The 14,963-nt window shown below is 36.9% G+C and overlaps 1 protein-coding gene across 1 annotated transcript; it reads right to left on the reverse strand.

Moving 5' to 3' along the window:
* Positions 1-644: 644 nt before the first annotated feature.
* Positions 645-1,764, reverse strand: LOC123560285 (tigger transposable element-derived protein 4-like). Its single transcript, XM_053550320.1, has 2 exons — positions 1,701-1,764; positions 645-1,288 (listed from the first exon to the last, which is right to left on the reverse strand). Exons 1-2 carry the CDS (start codon positions 1,762-1,764, stop codon positions 645-647), a joined length of 708 nt encoding a protein of 235 aa, XP_053406295.1.
* Positions 1,765-14,963: the final 13,199 nt, after the last annotated feature.

Below are 14,963 nucleotides of genomic sequence, written 5' to 3' on the forward strand. Positions count from 1 at the left end.
AAGGGAGAGGGGAGAAATGGCCTTTGTTCACAGGTGACCTTTGTTCGGAGGTCAACTTGGGTCATTAGTTCTATTGCCTTTAATCCGTTTCAGTGTTGATATTTAAGGTGTATAATAGAGTACATGATGTACTTAATCATTTTAAGTCCATGTTACAGTGGCACACAGACTTGGTCATTATCATCATCATCATCATCATGACTTTGACAGTCTATTGTATATTAGGGATATTAAGGATATTTGAACCACAGGGCATAATTCATCAAGGATGCATGATGTATAGAAAGATATAAAGGAATTCATTTGTCATTAAATGTTAAATGTATTCTCAGATAATTCATTCTATTTTCATATTTTCATATACATTTATCAACTTCAGTACAGCAATACAAACTGAAAACATGAATTTAACAATCGTTGTAAGTAAAAGTAATGGTAGCACACAAACTTGGTCATCATCATCATTCATCATTATGTTTGATCTAATATATATGACTAAGAGTTTATATATTACATGTTAAATGCATTTCTCAGAAAATGTGACAGTCACATAAATTTTAAGACCTTCACATATGACATACATGTAACCCGAAATGTTCAGCGTTTGGCAAAGAAGTCACTGATCTTACTCTGCTTAGTGTTCCCTACAAGTTTTTGGCTTGTGATAATGCCCTCGGCATCAACAAATGTACCAAGAAGATTTTCATTTCCAGCGCTATTGAATAGTTATCATCCTCCTCTTCATCACTCTCTGAATCGTTCAACACTGTGCATTCACTTTCACTTTCAACACTGTTTAACTGAAATCCACACTTCGCGAAACACTTAACAATGGTGCTTATTTCAACTTCTTTAAATGCACGTGCAACCCAGTAAATTGCATCCAGCACACTTATATCTTTCAACAGATCAAATCCACTTTTTCCCTGCTTAAGTTCCATTTGACTGATCACGTACTGTAGTTGTTTCTTCCTGTACTTGAGTTTCATTGCCTGAATTATTCCTTGGTCCATTGGTTGGCATAGAGATGTTGTATTTGGTGGTAAGAACTTAACATTGACATTTTTGAGATTAACCTGAGGATGGGATGGTGCATTGTCCACAAAAAGAAGCACTTTTCTACCTTTCATTTGTCTGTCAAACCAGTGTAGCCATTCTTCAAAGATTTCGCCAGTCATCCAGGCTTTCTTGTTAGATTTGTACATTACCGGCAGACGATCCTGTTTGATACCACTGAAACACCTTGGATTTTTCGACTTCCCGATAACCAACGGTTTGATCTTTTCCTCTGAAATGTAAAAAATAAACGAAATCAAGCAACTGTTGTCTGTGATTTAAAAAAAAAAATAAAAGGATGCGAAATGCGCTGTCCATGCTTTAAACATTGTAAGTGATGATAGAAATCAACTATTGCATTCATTTTTAGACATGAAAAAATCCGAAAAGTCCCATTAAATAAATATACGCCCTGCTCCCCACTTTCCCATAAAGAAAAAAAGAAATAAATAATTCACCGACCAACTACCGTAAATTGTTAAGCATGAATACAAACAAATATTTTTTTCACCTTACAGAAATACGGAAATGTGTAGCCGTGAAACACGCCAGTGCATTGTTGTTTAAAGGCGTTTCAGTTATGTAGGTCTATGTTTGTGTCCTGCCAACACCAACTTGTTCTGCAATAGCCCTGCCACTTTTACCACTTTCACTAAGTCTTATAACTTCCACGCGTTTTTCTAACGTAAGAAAGTTCCGTTTCGACATTTTTCTATGATAAGTAAGCACTTAATTTAGTAACGTTTGACTGGTATTTTGAACACAATTCAAATGAGAGATATTAACATAATGAATATATTTTATGAAATTGCTCATTTATTACAAGCACTTCACCGTTCATTAAAAAGTGTGAAAAACTGCAGGTGTACCAAGAGCGGTTTACAATGTACAAACAACTCAATTATCAACCATATTATCGATTGCAGAACGTGTTCAACAATCGATCAAAAACAATCAATAACACCGATTGCTCTTTATGTCGTTAATAAGGGGGGCAGTTGCCAATTTAGCACCTCTTTATCAAGACTTTGAAGTTTGACCGCTGATTAGGGAAAATTATGAGCGGGAAAATTATGAGCGGCCGACGCATGAAAAAAATGACCGTTGTTCAGACTAATTACCGTCTATGGGAAGGACTTTGGCTGGCCGCTGGCCGCGGTCGGCAGGTGGCCGCCTTTCACGGCCTTTTTATGACTATATTTCGACGGGGGGAAATCTGGTTGCCCGTTGTCGACAGGTGGCCGCTACTTACAGGTGGCCGTTAGCACAGTTTTGACTGTATCTGGTTCCCTTTTGTATATTGTATATGAAATAATTTGTGATGCTGGGATCCAGCTATCAACATAATGAACCCAAATCAGCCACAAATGACCCAGATCCTATTATTAACAGCAATTCAACAATAATTATAGCAATGACAGCATGAAAAGGGAGTCAAGCACTATCTGTACATGCGCTTATGTTTTACGTTATCAATATATCAGACATACAAATTATTCTGACAATGTATTTGCCTCCCTTGTAATAAAGTTACACAAAAACTATATATTATCAAAATATAAGTAAATTTCTGTACAATTTATAACTTAGAAACAAGACTTTACAAAAACTTTCTCATTTACATTTAAATATTCTTGAAGACTTAAACTGTTCCATGATTTTAAGTCAAAATAGAGGAAAAATAGTTAAAAAAGACATTGATAACGTATTAAATTACTTAATGGAATGTGAGTATATTGAAGCGGTAATTCCTCTCAAAAATGTATTCACAACGGATAAAGCAATCGCTCTTATCACTAAATTAATTTTCCGTATCTGAAATAAATCACTAAATTAATTAAAGTTCACTCATTAAGGTCACGAACAGTAATTTATATATTTTCCCAAATGAATACTGGTAACGGAATATTACAAGATAACGCGATACGAAAGAGGATAAAATAAAGATAAGAGTATAAACAGACTCCATTATTTAATATCTCTAAATGATGTTTCATCTGCGAATCAAATTAATTTCTGTAAATAACGATTTTTGTACTGCTTACAGCGCTTGATATTCTGGATCTAATGTTGAACCTTGAAAAGAGATAAATGACCTAAACCTTCATTTCGAAATTTGATTTGACCTAGTTACCTAGTTTTTAATCCCACCTGATCCAGATTTAAATGTAACCTATAGATCATCAAGATTAACATCCTGACAAAGTTTCATTAAGATATGGTTATAAATGAGGCCTCTACAGTGTTAACTAACTTTTCCTTTGATTTGATCTGGTGACCTAGTTTTTAAGCCTACGATACCCAGATTCAAACTGGACTTGAGATCATCAAGATTAACATTCTGACCAAGATTCATGAAGATACAGTCATAAATGTGGCCTCTACAGTGTTAACAAGCTTTTCCTTTGATTTGACCTGGTGACCTAGATTTTGACTCCAGATGACCCAATATCGAACTCTTTTAAGATTTTATTGAGGGTAACATTCTGACTAAGTTTCATTAAGACTGGACCAAAATTGTGACCTCTAGAGTGTTAACAAACTTTTCCTTTGATTTGACCTGGTGACCTAGTTTTTGAACCAAGATGATCCAATATCAAATTCATTCAGATTTTATTTAGGGTAACATTCTGACCAAGTTTCATTTAGATTGGGCCAAAATTGTGACCTCTAGAGTGTTAACAAGCTTTTCCTTTGATTTGACCTGGTGACCTAGTTGTTGACTCCAGATGATCCAATATCGAGCTCATCTAAGATTTTATTGAGAGTAATATTCTGACCAAGTTTCATTAAGATTGGGCCAAAATTGTGACCTCTAGAGTGTTAACAGTCAAATTGTTGACGACGACAGACGGACGGACGGACGGACGACGGACGACGACGGACAAAGGGCGATCACAAAAGCTCACCTTTGAGCACTTCGTGCTCAGGTGAGCTAATAAGCCTAACAAAAGGGTATTAACTTAATGTCCTGCAAAAGTTCTCAATCTGCTTTTAAGCATGAATCTCTGTTATTCTCACAACTAGTTAATTCTCAAACACAGTTATAACGTATTGTCTTGGGGTGTCTGTTTTGTCACAAGGCTGTCTTAGTTTTACAAGTTATTGTCGAATTTATGTGTTCCCATGGCAGTTAAATCCCTCAATGCACAAAATAATAATTGTTTATAGATCCAGGAATCAATTATTTCTGTGTTGTTTATATTCACTGCATTTGTATATCAAAAGTGGATTTAAATACTCTTAGGTAGGTCTGTGTATCGGATGGAATGATCGACACGATATCGTATCAGTACATAATGATCGATATTTGATATATCATATGATATTTCTATATTTAGAAGTAACAAAAAAACACCAGTGTTATGCTGCATTTGGTCTGCGATGCGTCTGCTGAACCCGTAGACTGCCCGTATCCTCTTTTCCGTGAGGGCTCCGTGCGGAGACAGGAGGCGGCAGTGCGATTTTCGTACGGATTCACGGGCTCCGCAGCCTCTACAATTTTGTTTAGCGAAAAGTTATACAAATTTGAAAACTGAAACTGCTTTATTTGATTAAACGCCTAATTTTACACATAGTATATTCACTGGCGTTGTACATTAAATTTTACCAGATTTATATAGCGCCCAAGGCGCTTTACATAGTTCAAATGCAGCCACACAGGGCGCATAATTCATCCTCTACTAGTACAGACACAGAGCGATCTGACCAGAGGGACAGAGTGAGACAAAGCCCCCACGACAGAGAGATCAGAAATCAGATACAGGCTTATCCGGCTAACTTAGCCTAGCTCTTTTCGAATAGACAGCCTGGTTCTTTAACGTGCCCAGTGTATAGCACTGATACACGCAAGGATTGCCTGGGTTCCTGACCAGTACACCTCTAGTTGGGTGGGAAACACTGAAAAGCGTTTCTGAAAATTCCCGAGTAGCTGCCAGGGATCGAACCCCGACCTCAGGATTGGAAGGCCAGCGTGCAAACCACTGAGCTATCCGTCCACCCAAAACATCGTTAGCCCGTAGACATGTCGCAGGTGGCATTGCACAATCCCCACACGTGCATCGTTAGGAGACCGCGCGCTGGTCGTGCAGACAACACACGGTTTTCCGTGGACATGGTGCCCAAAAGAAATCGTACGGAGATTGTAGACTCGTGGGACCTTTGCATGGCCCTCGCACAGCTGACGCAAGGTTGCCGCTTGCTACTCTTGTTGTACCTGAGAAATCACACGGATATTGAGTAATCATCGCGCGACAACCTTACAGCGGCGGCATCATTATCGTGCAGGGCCTTGATATGGGGATATGGGTAAAACATTTTTTTCAGATGGTTATATATATTTGCCATCCCCAGCACGGAAGCCGTACAAATTTCTTCCGGCCTTCCACCCGAGAGTCTGCACAAAAAACGACACGCTGCTTGTATATGTGAACACATACGCCGAAACCTGTAGCCACCTACGATGCCTGGAAAACTGCAAGGAAAATTGTAGACTAATTTATCGCATGGTGCCCGGGTTAAATGTGAATTAGGCATAATTGATATTTTTCCATATGTTAATTAGGTCACAAATGCTCTTGGAATGGAAAATTATAGGCGTGAAGTTTTGATTTCCCTGTAAACTCGCAGGTAAATTCCGGTCAGTGTGTGAATGAAAATAAATAACCATTGAAAAACGGGTTTTCTTAAGCCGCTTACTTCATTTACGTAATTATGACACGTCACCCTTGTTGATAGGTGCTTTTGAAGTTAGCAGTAAAAACATACACAGTCTTGCATAAAGCTTTATTACCGTCACGGGGTACCAACAGTGGATTCCAATTTGCAAGAAAATACTAGAATGACCGTCCGAATAGGAACCAAAACACGTACGTTTTGGTTCTTTATAATTATCCGATATTTTGATCAATACAACAACCTTCGATACGATATATCAATTGAATCTTCAATAACGGCATTTGATTTATAATCAAGAACCGGTATACACCTCTACTCGTAACTGGGTTTTCCCTCATCGATATAGGTTCAAGCCTCACTCTGGGCGTTGAATTATTAATGAGAGAGAGCCATCCAGCTGGCATATGGAAGGCTGGTGGTTCTACCCAGGTGCCCACCCGTGATGAAATAATGCACGGAGGTGCACATTGGGTCTTCCTTCACCAGTAAAGCTGGAAAGCCGCCATATGACGCAATAAACATTTTTTTTGTGTTTTAAACATTTTAAGCTCCAAAATTATGTTTAAATACATCCAAAAATATTATACCGTTTAACCTTCAGCCTGCTTGCGGCAAGTGATTCTGCCTTTGCAACCAGTGCAGACCATGATCAGCCTGCACGGATGACCAGTGCAGACCATGATCAGCCTGCACATCCGTTTGTTGGCACTTCTAAATATAGAATCTGTTGTATGCGATATTTCACAAGACTTCGTATATATTAACGCAATAATGCAAAATGTCAAAAATCTATTTTTGGTATGTAGCAACTGTGAACACATCACATCTAAGAATGCCTTTTGCATCATGGAATAGTGTATGTATAATGAAACGCCGCCCTCAATATCCAGTCCACTTTCCTTTGAGAAAGTTACGAACTGTCTTGTTTCTGGAAAGGAGATGGTTAGACGAAAAGTCAGTCAATATTGCATTGCTTTACCTTCATCTAATCATACGAATACAACAAATGAACGCAATCTCTTTACCAGTAGGAGCTCCGTAAAATGTAATGAAACCAAAAAGTCTCCCTGTACTTGGATTCAGTGTTGTTATATTTTCTGGTCTTTTACATATGTGTAATAGAGTTCCGCTTAAGCCGGTGCTAGGTGGCGTGAGATGTGTTTCACATTTCATTACCTCTTATGAAATGACTCAATCAAACCGAGTCTGCTATTATTCTTCTTCGTTGCATTCTTTGTTTCCAAAGGATCTTTTTACAGATTTTATTTGTATAAATACAAAAACCTCGTGTAGTGAGACAAAGATACTTATGCCTCCTAAATTTGCAGTCTTTCAATGAGATTAACCTACAAATAAACCATCAAAACACAATTATTTTTATTTATATATTCGTCTGGGTAGACTGGTTGTGAGGAGGCATGCGTGTGTTTTGACTTATTGATGGACGGACACACATATGTATGAACAACCTTTCTGTTTCCGCCCTTCTGCTTCGCAGCAGGGGATAATAAAATATATTCAAGAAAGATAAAAGGAACAGAAGCTCACAATCAAATTTACATAATAAAAAATGTCTAAAAATGGAGATAATTTTATTATTAGTTCAAATATTTCGGGGAGTTATGTTGGCAAAGATAATAATATTCCTCAAGTTTCATGGAAAGTATGTGAAGTAACTGTGAAAAACGTTAACAGAAATTTGTCAAAAAATTTACTCCGGATAATAAGCATATTGCACCATAGAAAACCAACTGTCATTTGAGCATGATCCAGACACTGCGCAAACCAACATGTGTTTCGCTTCAAGCCATGCAATTAGAACGCGCACGCATGTGTTGGTAATCCATGCTGTTGTTTAAAGTATGCAATAAGGGGGGGGGGGAACGGCGAAGTAGGAAATTTACAGTGCATATTTAACCCTATTGGATACTTTGTATATTAAAAATTGCCTACATATCTGGCTTTTTCTGAACTAATACCACGATTGATAGTCTGACATACATGTATTAACGAAATGAGACAACTATGCTGTAAATTCTAGGAATATAATGTTAATTAATTACCTTTACCTTGAGCTTTGTAAATGTACTATCAAATAAAAAGCAATTAAAGTTTTTAAAATGTCCAGTTTCGTTTAAAAGGTTATAAAACTTTCCATGAAACTTAAAGGGGAATATTAGACATTGTATTTTTACTGTAAAAGCTTCCTCCTCTTGGAAAACTGATGACAGATAAGTACTGCCTATTACAAAACAATTAGTTTTAAATGCTAGCTACTTGATAACAAACGTTAGAGATGTTAGGGTTTCATTTCAGTGGAAGATCAATGTTTGATAGTTTCCTAAAACACCTTTTACCATAATGTTAAGAAAGGTGGACGATTTTCTGCACAAGTAATTTGAGCCGTGCCATGAGAAAACCAACATAGTGGGTTTGCGACCAGCATGGATCCAGACCAGTCTGCGCATCCGCGCAGTCTGGTCAGGATCCATGCTGTTCGCTTTTAAAGCCTATTGGAATTGGAGAAATTGTTAGCGAACAGCATGGACCCTGACTAGACTGGGCGGATGCTGGTCTGGATCCATGCTGGTCGCAAAGCTGTTGGTTTTCTCATGGCACGGCTCATTTACATTTGCGAAAAGTGGCGGTTCTGACGTCAGTGTCAGTTAAGAAATGCGGTAATCTTATTGGTATGCGAGTATTAGGGAAGTTTGCATAAAGTTCCGGTTGTTAGCAAAGACGAAATTGTTAACAGCAGTATCAAATTAAATACGTTCAATGAAACTATTTTCTTCAAGGAAACAAAAGCGTTCCTAAAACATTCTGCACTTGAAAATATAAAAGAGAGAAACAAATGTAAAATTCCCTTTTTAATTAAAAACACAACCTGTCCGACTTCGTAAAAGAGGCAACAATTTTGCGCAAAAGTAATATTCTCCTTTTAATGATGATGATAGATCAGTTTATATTAAAAAAAAAATAATATGGCTGAGTTGAAACATGGAAATAGTTTTGTAAGAAAAAACGTGGAAATTCCACGAAAACCAGATTTTCAAACTTTGCATCTAGCCAACAGATGATCATGTTCTATTATACATATCTGAATGTATCCAATCATGCCATTCAGAGTACAGGTATAAGAAAAGTACATGTGTCATTGCCCTAGGTAATTTATGATTCTTTGATAAAAGCTACGTAAACACAAAATTTGCTTACAATAGGTGCGCCCAAACTAAAGATATTAAACATAAACCAATTTTCTGCTTTTAGTAACTGAGCAAAAATACTATCCAAAGCCATTTTTTATATTTTAAGTTTTAGACTTGAAATCAGCTTTTTGATGATCCCAAAACTCCGTCAATGCAAAATAACATTATAGCAAGTTTCATTTGAATCGGTCACTACTAACTCAAGTTATTGAGCAGAAACCAAAAGTTAACGACGCCCGCCAGCCCGCCCGCCCTGACAACGACATTCGATAATCTAATAACCAGTTTGTTTTGAAAACCTGGTTAAAAAGGCAAAACAGACTTTTTGCGAGCAAACAAGAGTGTGAACTTTCAATCCTTTCCTACAAGTGGCTACTGCTATACCAACTTATATACAACACATCAACCAGTGAGTGCAAAAACTCTACATGAGATTTGAAGAGTCGAGCTAAAAGTGTCATTGAACTGAAAGAAACAAACGAAAATTGTACATATTTTCAGGAGTGGCGATATGTTACCATAATTTATATATAGAATGTATATTCTAGGAATATAATGCTAATTACATTTTCCGACAGTCATATAAATGTCAAACTGAATCAATTGAACAAAGTTTTACAAATATTCGGTTTCGTTTAAAAGAATATAAAACCTTCCATGAATCTTGAGGAATATTATTGACTGTATTTTTATGAAATACCTTCCTCCTCTTGGAAAACTGATGACAGATAAGTACTGCCTATCACAAAACAATGAGTTTTAAATGCTAGCTACTTGATAACAAACGTTGGAGATGTTGAGGTTTCATTGCAGTGGAAAGTACATGTATATGCGGATTCCTAGAGATATTTTGATTTGAGCCGTGCCATGAGAAAATCAACATAGTGGGTTTGCGACCAGCATGGATCCAGACCAGCCTGCGCATCCGCGCAGTCTGGTCAGGCTCCATGCTGTTCGCTTTTAAAGCCTATTGGAATCGAAGAAACTGTTAGCGAACAGCATGGATCCTGACCAGACTGCGCGGACGCGCAGGCTGGTCTGGATCCATGCTGGTCGCACACCCACTATGTTGGTTTTCTCATGGCACGGCTCATTTATTGTTTGTGATCAGTCAAAACTAGGACATCGCTACTTTAGCAAAATTTAGATATTCAAGTTTTATAAATTACTTGTAAAATCTATTTTAGGTTTGGATCCATATCATTATTTACGTTGCTATAGATTGGTAATCTCCAATTCTGAAGAGCAGAGCATGCTTTCATAAGAATACCAAAATATCTATAAATCTTGTGGCTGAAAATCAAATTTCCCACTGATCTTTACATCTATATCTTCCCTTTTACACTTATATCTTCCTTTTCGTTGGAAAGTTATTACAAACAATAGTGCTTCATAACCTCATATCCCCTTTCTGAATTCCAGTTTGTTTAGTATTGTCCATTGTTTTCTTGTTAAGGGCAAACCCATTATTAGTGCCCTACTGGTTGAAAACCAGTTTCGGAGGACTATAGGAATGCGCTTTTCCGTCCGTCATTCCGTCCGTCCGCAATTTCGTGCCGTCATCCATGAAGGGAATTTAATATTACTTGGCACAAATGTTCCCCATGATAAGACGACATGTCATGCACAAACCCCGGACCCTTAGCTTAAAGGTCAAGGTCACAATTGGAGGTCAAAGATCAACAGGGCTTTTTTCCTGTCCGGACCATAACTCTACTTTAAATGAAGGGATTTTAATATTACTTGGCACAAATGTTCCCCATGATGAGATGACGTGTCATGCGCAAAACTCGGACCCCTAGCTCAAAGTTCAAGGTCACAATTGGAGGTCAAAGGTCAATAGGTTTTTTTCCTGTCATTCATCAAGGGATTTTAATATTACTTGGCATAAATGTTCCCCATGATGAGATGATGTGTCATGCACAACACCCAGAACCCTAGCTTAAAGGTCAAGGTCATAACTGGAGATCAAAGGTCAATGGGACATTTTTCCTGTCCGGTGTATAACTTTGTCATGCAAAACAGGATTTGAATATTAATTGGCACAAATGTTCACCACTGTGAGACTGAGTATCATGCGCAAGAACCTGGTCCCTAGGTCGAAGGTCAAGGTCACACATAGAAGCCAAAAGTCAGATACAAGAATGATTTGTCTGGAACATTTCTTTTTAATTCATGGAGGGATTTTGATGTAACTTGGCATAAATGTTCACTACCATGAGACAGATTGTTTTGCGCAAGAACCAGGTCCCCAGGTCTAAGGTCAAGGTCATACGTAGAGGTCAAATGCCAAATTCAAGAATGACTTTGTCCGGAGCATTTCTTTTTCATGCATGGATGGATTTTGATGTAACTTGGCACAATTGTTCACCGTCATGAGACGGAATGTCATGTGCAAGAACCTAGAATTACTTCCCTATGTTGCTACTATAAATAGCTTATATTGTAACTTTTTCATTACTGGTCATAGGGAAAAATCGAGACCACTTTTCTGTAGTACAACATGCATGTTACATCCAATTCTGAGGCGTACTTTGACCTATCTCTACCTCAGGTAAGGATTTTTGTGTGGACTTAGAATTTTTTTTTTTATTTTTTTTTTAAGATTAACTTCCCTTAGTTGTTACTATAAATAACTTATATTGTAACATTTTTATAATTGACCGTAGGGAAAAACCAAGACCACTTTTCTGTGGTACAACATAGATGTTACTTTCAGATTTTAGGTGTATTTTAAGGTATCTGTGCCTGGTAAGGAGTTTTTTTGTGGATTCAGAAAAACAAAAGAATTACAATAATTACTACACAACCACAGAATTAAAATTCCATTTGCAAATACAGGTGCTAGTGTAAAGAAATTTGCTATAAATTATACTCCGACAGCAATTTCTGCATTCTCCAGTACGAACGGAAAGAAAGGTGTTCGTATGAGCTACATTATCGTCCGAAGAATTTCGAAACGCAAAACAAGAATACGTTGTCGCACGGGAATTGTCTACTGCCACTACAGGTTCACTTCCTTAAAGTACTATAAAACTGAAAGCAATTAAGAAATCTTAAAACCTCTCATGAGGTAGCATTTTATTCGGTAACGTTCTATGAACTCAAAGGCTATTTTATAAATTCTATCTATTATTATATACTACTTTGAACATGTATGAAGCGTGCAGGAAATTTAAGTTGGAGGCTGAGGTTTTAAAGTAGGTGCATTTACACTTCTAAAGAAGTTTCTTTAAAAATATCTAAATTCGGGATGGGAACGAATACTGAAATCAATATTCGAATATTCGGTTTGCCATATTCGAATATATTCGAATATTCGGTTAGTTTTAATGGAAGCTTTAAACTCTTATTCAGTGATTGGCATATACACAACGTATTCATTTGTTTAAAGCGTGGATCATCGTAAATAAGGCCAAAAAAAAATGTTTGTTTCGGGTAACCCGATCCTACATAGCAAAACCCGCCGATCCTAGCGTTTTATTTCACGATTCTGTCAGTATAATCATGAACATATTTAACTAATTCAGTGTTTTAGCTTCGAAATGATACAAAAAATCAAAACGATTATAATTTAGACCGTCGCAATTTTATCTAAAAATAGCAGGGCGTCCCATTTAAGCACGTGACGCGCTGTTGTATTACCGCCGCCATTTTGAAAAATTTCAATCGGCGTGTAAAAATCGTCGTGTAAAATGCAAGTAAGGCAGACTTAAACCTCCTTCAACATGAACTTGTGCATCAATCATACGTTTTTCTTGATTTTATTATTAACTACTTCAAAATTTAATTCGAATACGGCCGATTGCGGATGAAAACCGATTCTGCGGATGCTCTGAAACGTCGTACAAAATATTGTGAAAAGATCGACAATATCTACAAGTTTGGTATTGTTTTCGAAAAAAAATCTACAACTTGTTACATAAAACAGGCGCCAATAAAAATGAACAAAAGATAAAAAGATATCACATTTACGCCTAATACAAACTGTTAATCTGTAGCGATGACCCCAGGTAATTATGCATTGCAATTTTCTTGTTAATTGGACATCTTTTGACATGCATCTGACACATTGACGCCTGTTGCAAACTGTTAATAAGTAACGATGACCCCTGCCAATTATGCACTGCTATTTTCTTGTTAATTGGACATCTTTTGATACGTGATAAACTTACATGACATGGTTTTATTCTGTATGTCTGGTTCATATTGCCCAAAATCAATGAAACTTATTCTGAAAAAAAAAAATACACAATAATTTACGAATATTCGAATTTGATTTTCATATTCGAATATTCGACCGATTTTCGAATATTCGAATATTCGAACATTCGTTCCCATCCCTAAATTCTAAATACAAATGTACTTGCGAGATCCGTCAAAATTCATTTCATATGTACTTGCGAGATCCGTCAAAATTCAGTTCATATTACGTAGCTAATATTCTGGCACTTATTTTGATATTTTGAAAACTCCGTTTGATCGAATCTGTTTTTGAGACAAAATAAAATCTGCAACACCTCTCAACCCCGCCCCCCCCCCCCTCCACGCCCTATCCCCGGCTTAAAGGAACTCATCTATCGAATGGCAAAGAACAAGAAAATATAATAATACTGAATCCAAGTACGAAGAAGACATTTTGAAGTTTGAACGCATTAGACCAAGTAGATTGTTTTAGAAACCTGCTTGCATGCAAAACTTTAATCTGAAATTCAACTTAAAAAGGGGCATAATTTTGACAAAATAAAAGCTACATTTAGTAACTTGCCATACGAGGTCATCTCATGATGTCAAAGTCATGTGTGAAGATTAAACGAATTTGGCCTAGTAGTTTCTATGATATCTGATTACTCGCAAAACTTGCTAAAAAGGGGCATCCTTTTGACAAAATAACAGCTAGATTTATATAACTTGTCCTGGGAGGTCAACATATAATGCTAAAGACATGTGTAAAGTTTTAAAGCATTTGGCTTAGTACTTTCTGAGCTGAGAAATCTGCTTACATGCAAAACTAACCTTCACTTTGTGACGCAGACGTCGGCGCCGTCGAAAGGATGATTATAAAGGCTCGACTATTTAAAAAAATAAAATAGTTGAGCTAAAATGGAAGTTTGATGCAACACGTCTCCTACGTATCCTAGTACAGTTTCAATTTATGGCGGACCTACTTGGAGATGTGTGGTTCTGGCTGTTTTTGCTGTTGTCTGCGCTTCCACGAAATCTACCCTTACCTTTTGGAGAAGAACTTGCCTATATGCAAAATGTTTACCAAAAGTCCAAAAGGGGCATTATTGTGAAAATATGTAAGCCAGAACTATGAAACCTGCCATGTAATCTTATGATGATGAAAAGACTTATGTGGAGGCTGAAAGCACTTGGTCTTGTTTTCTGAAAACAATGCTTACATGCAAAATTTCCTTTTGTATGATGAAAAGAAGCATACTTTTAAAATAATATTTCAATCCTGAAACCTGCTTTGTGAGATCATCTGATTTTGATGAAGACTTTGATGGAAAATGAAAACATCTGGTTAAATAATTCTTGAGAAACCTGCTTACATGTAAAACTCTCAGCAATGTCTTTATGTTGAAAAGGGGCACACTTCTGAATAAATGTGAGGTAGAGTTATGTTACCTGCCGACTTTCCCTGTGAGGTTATATCATGATGCCAAATACTCGTATGGGGTTTTAAAGCATTCAGTCTAGTAGTTTCTGAGACACCTGCTTACATGCAAAACGTTCACTAAACTTCGAGGTTATACTTGGCAAAACTTCTAGTAGTCGTACTTTTGAAATATTACTGTTGCTAAGACCCCAAATGCAATATGTTATTCAATGAATAAATGTTTTATAACTGGATACCTATGCTGCATTCACCACTAATATTTAGGACGAAAGTGTAATCGGATAAGTATATTGCATTCAGTATATGATATTTAGGATCAAGGTATATTAAAGCTGAGGTTCAATATTTGATTTGTAGTTAATGTAAAGTTACATCAATATTTCTAACATGTTTTC

The sequence above is a fragment of the Mercenaria mercenaria genome, chromosome 8 (genome assembly GCF_021730395.1).
Source record: "Mercenaria mercenaria strain notata chromosome 8, MADL_Memer_1, whole genome shotgun sequence".
In the NCBI taxonomy this organism is placed as follows: Eukaryota; Metazoa; Mollusca; class Bivalvia; order Venerida; family Veneridae; genus Mercenaria; species Mercenaria mercenaria.

What these genes read in the sequence shown, in the direction of transcription:
- LOC123560285 (XM_053550320.1), bottom strand. Translation starts at nt 1,764, where the DNA reads ATGTCGAAACGGAACTTTCTTACGTTAGAAAAACGCGTGGAAGTTATA. An exon ending in TATAAGACTTAGTGAAAGTG is followed by an intron (nt 1,289 to 1,700) that starts GTAAAAGTGGCA and finishes TTTACATTTCAG; the next exon opens with AGGAAAAGATCAAACCGTTG.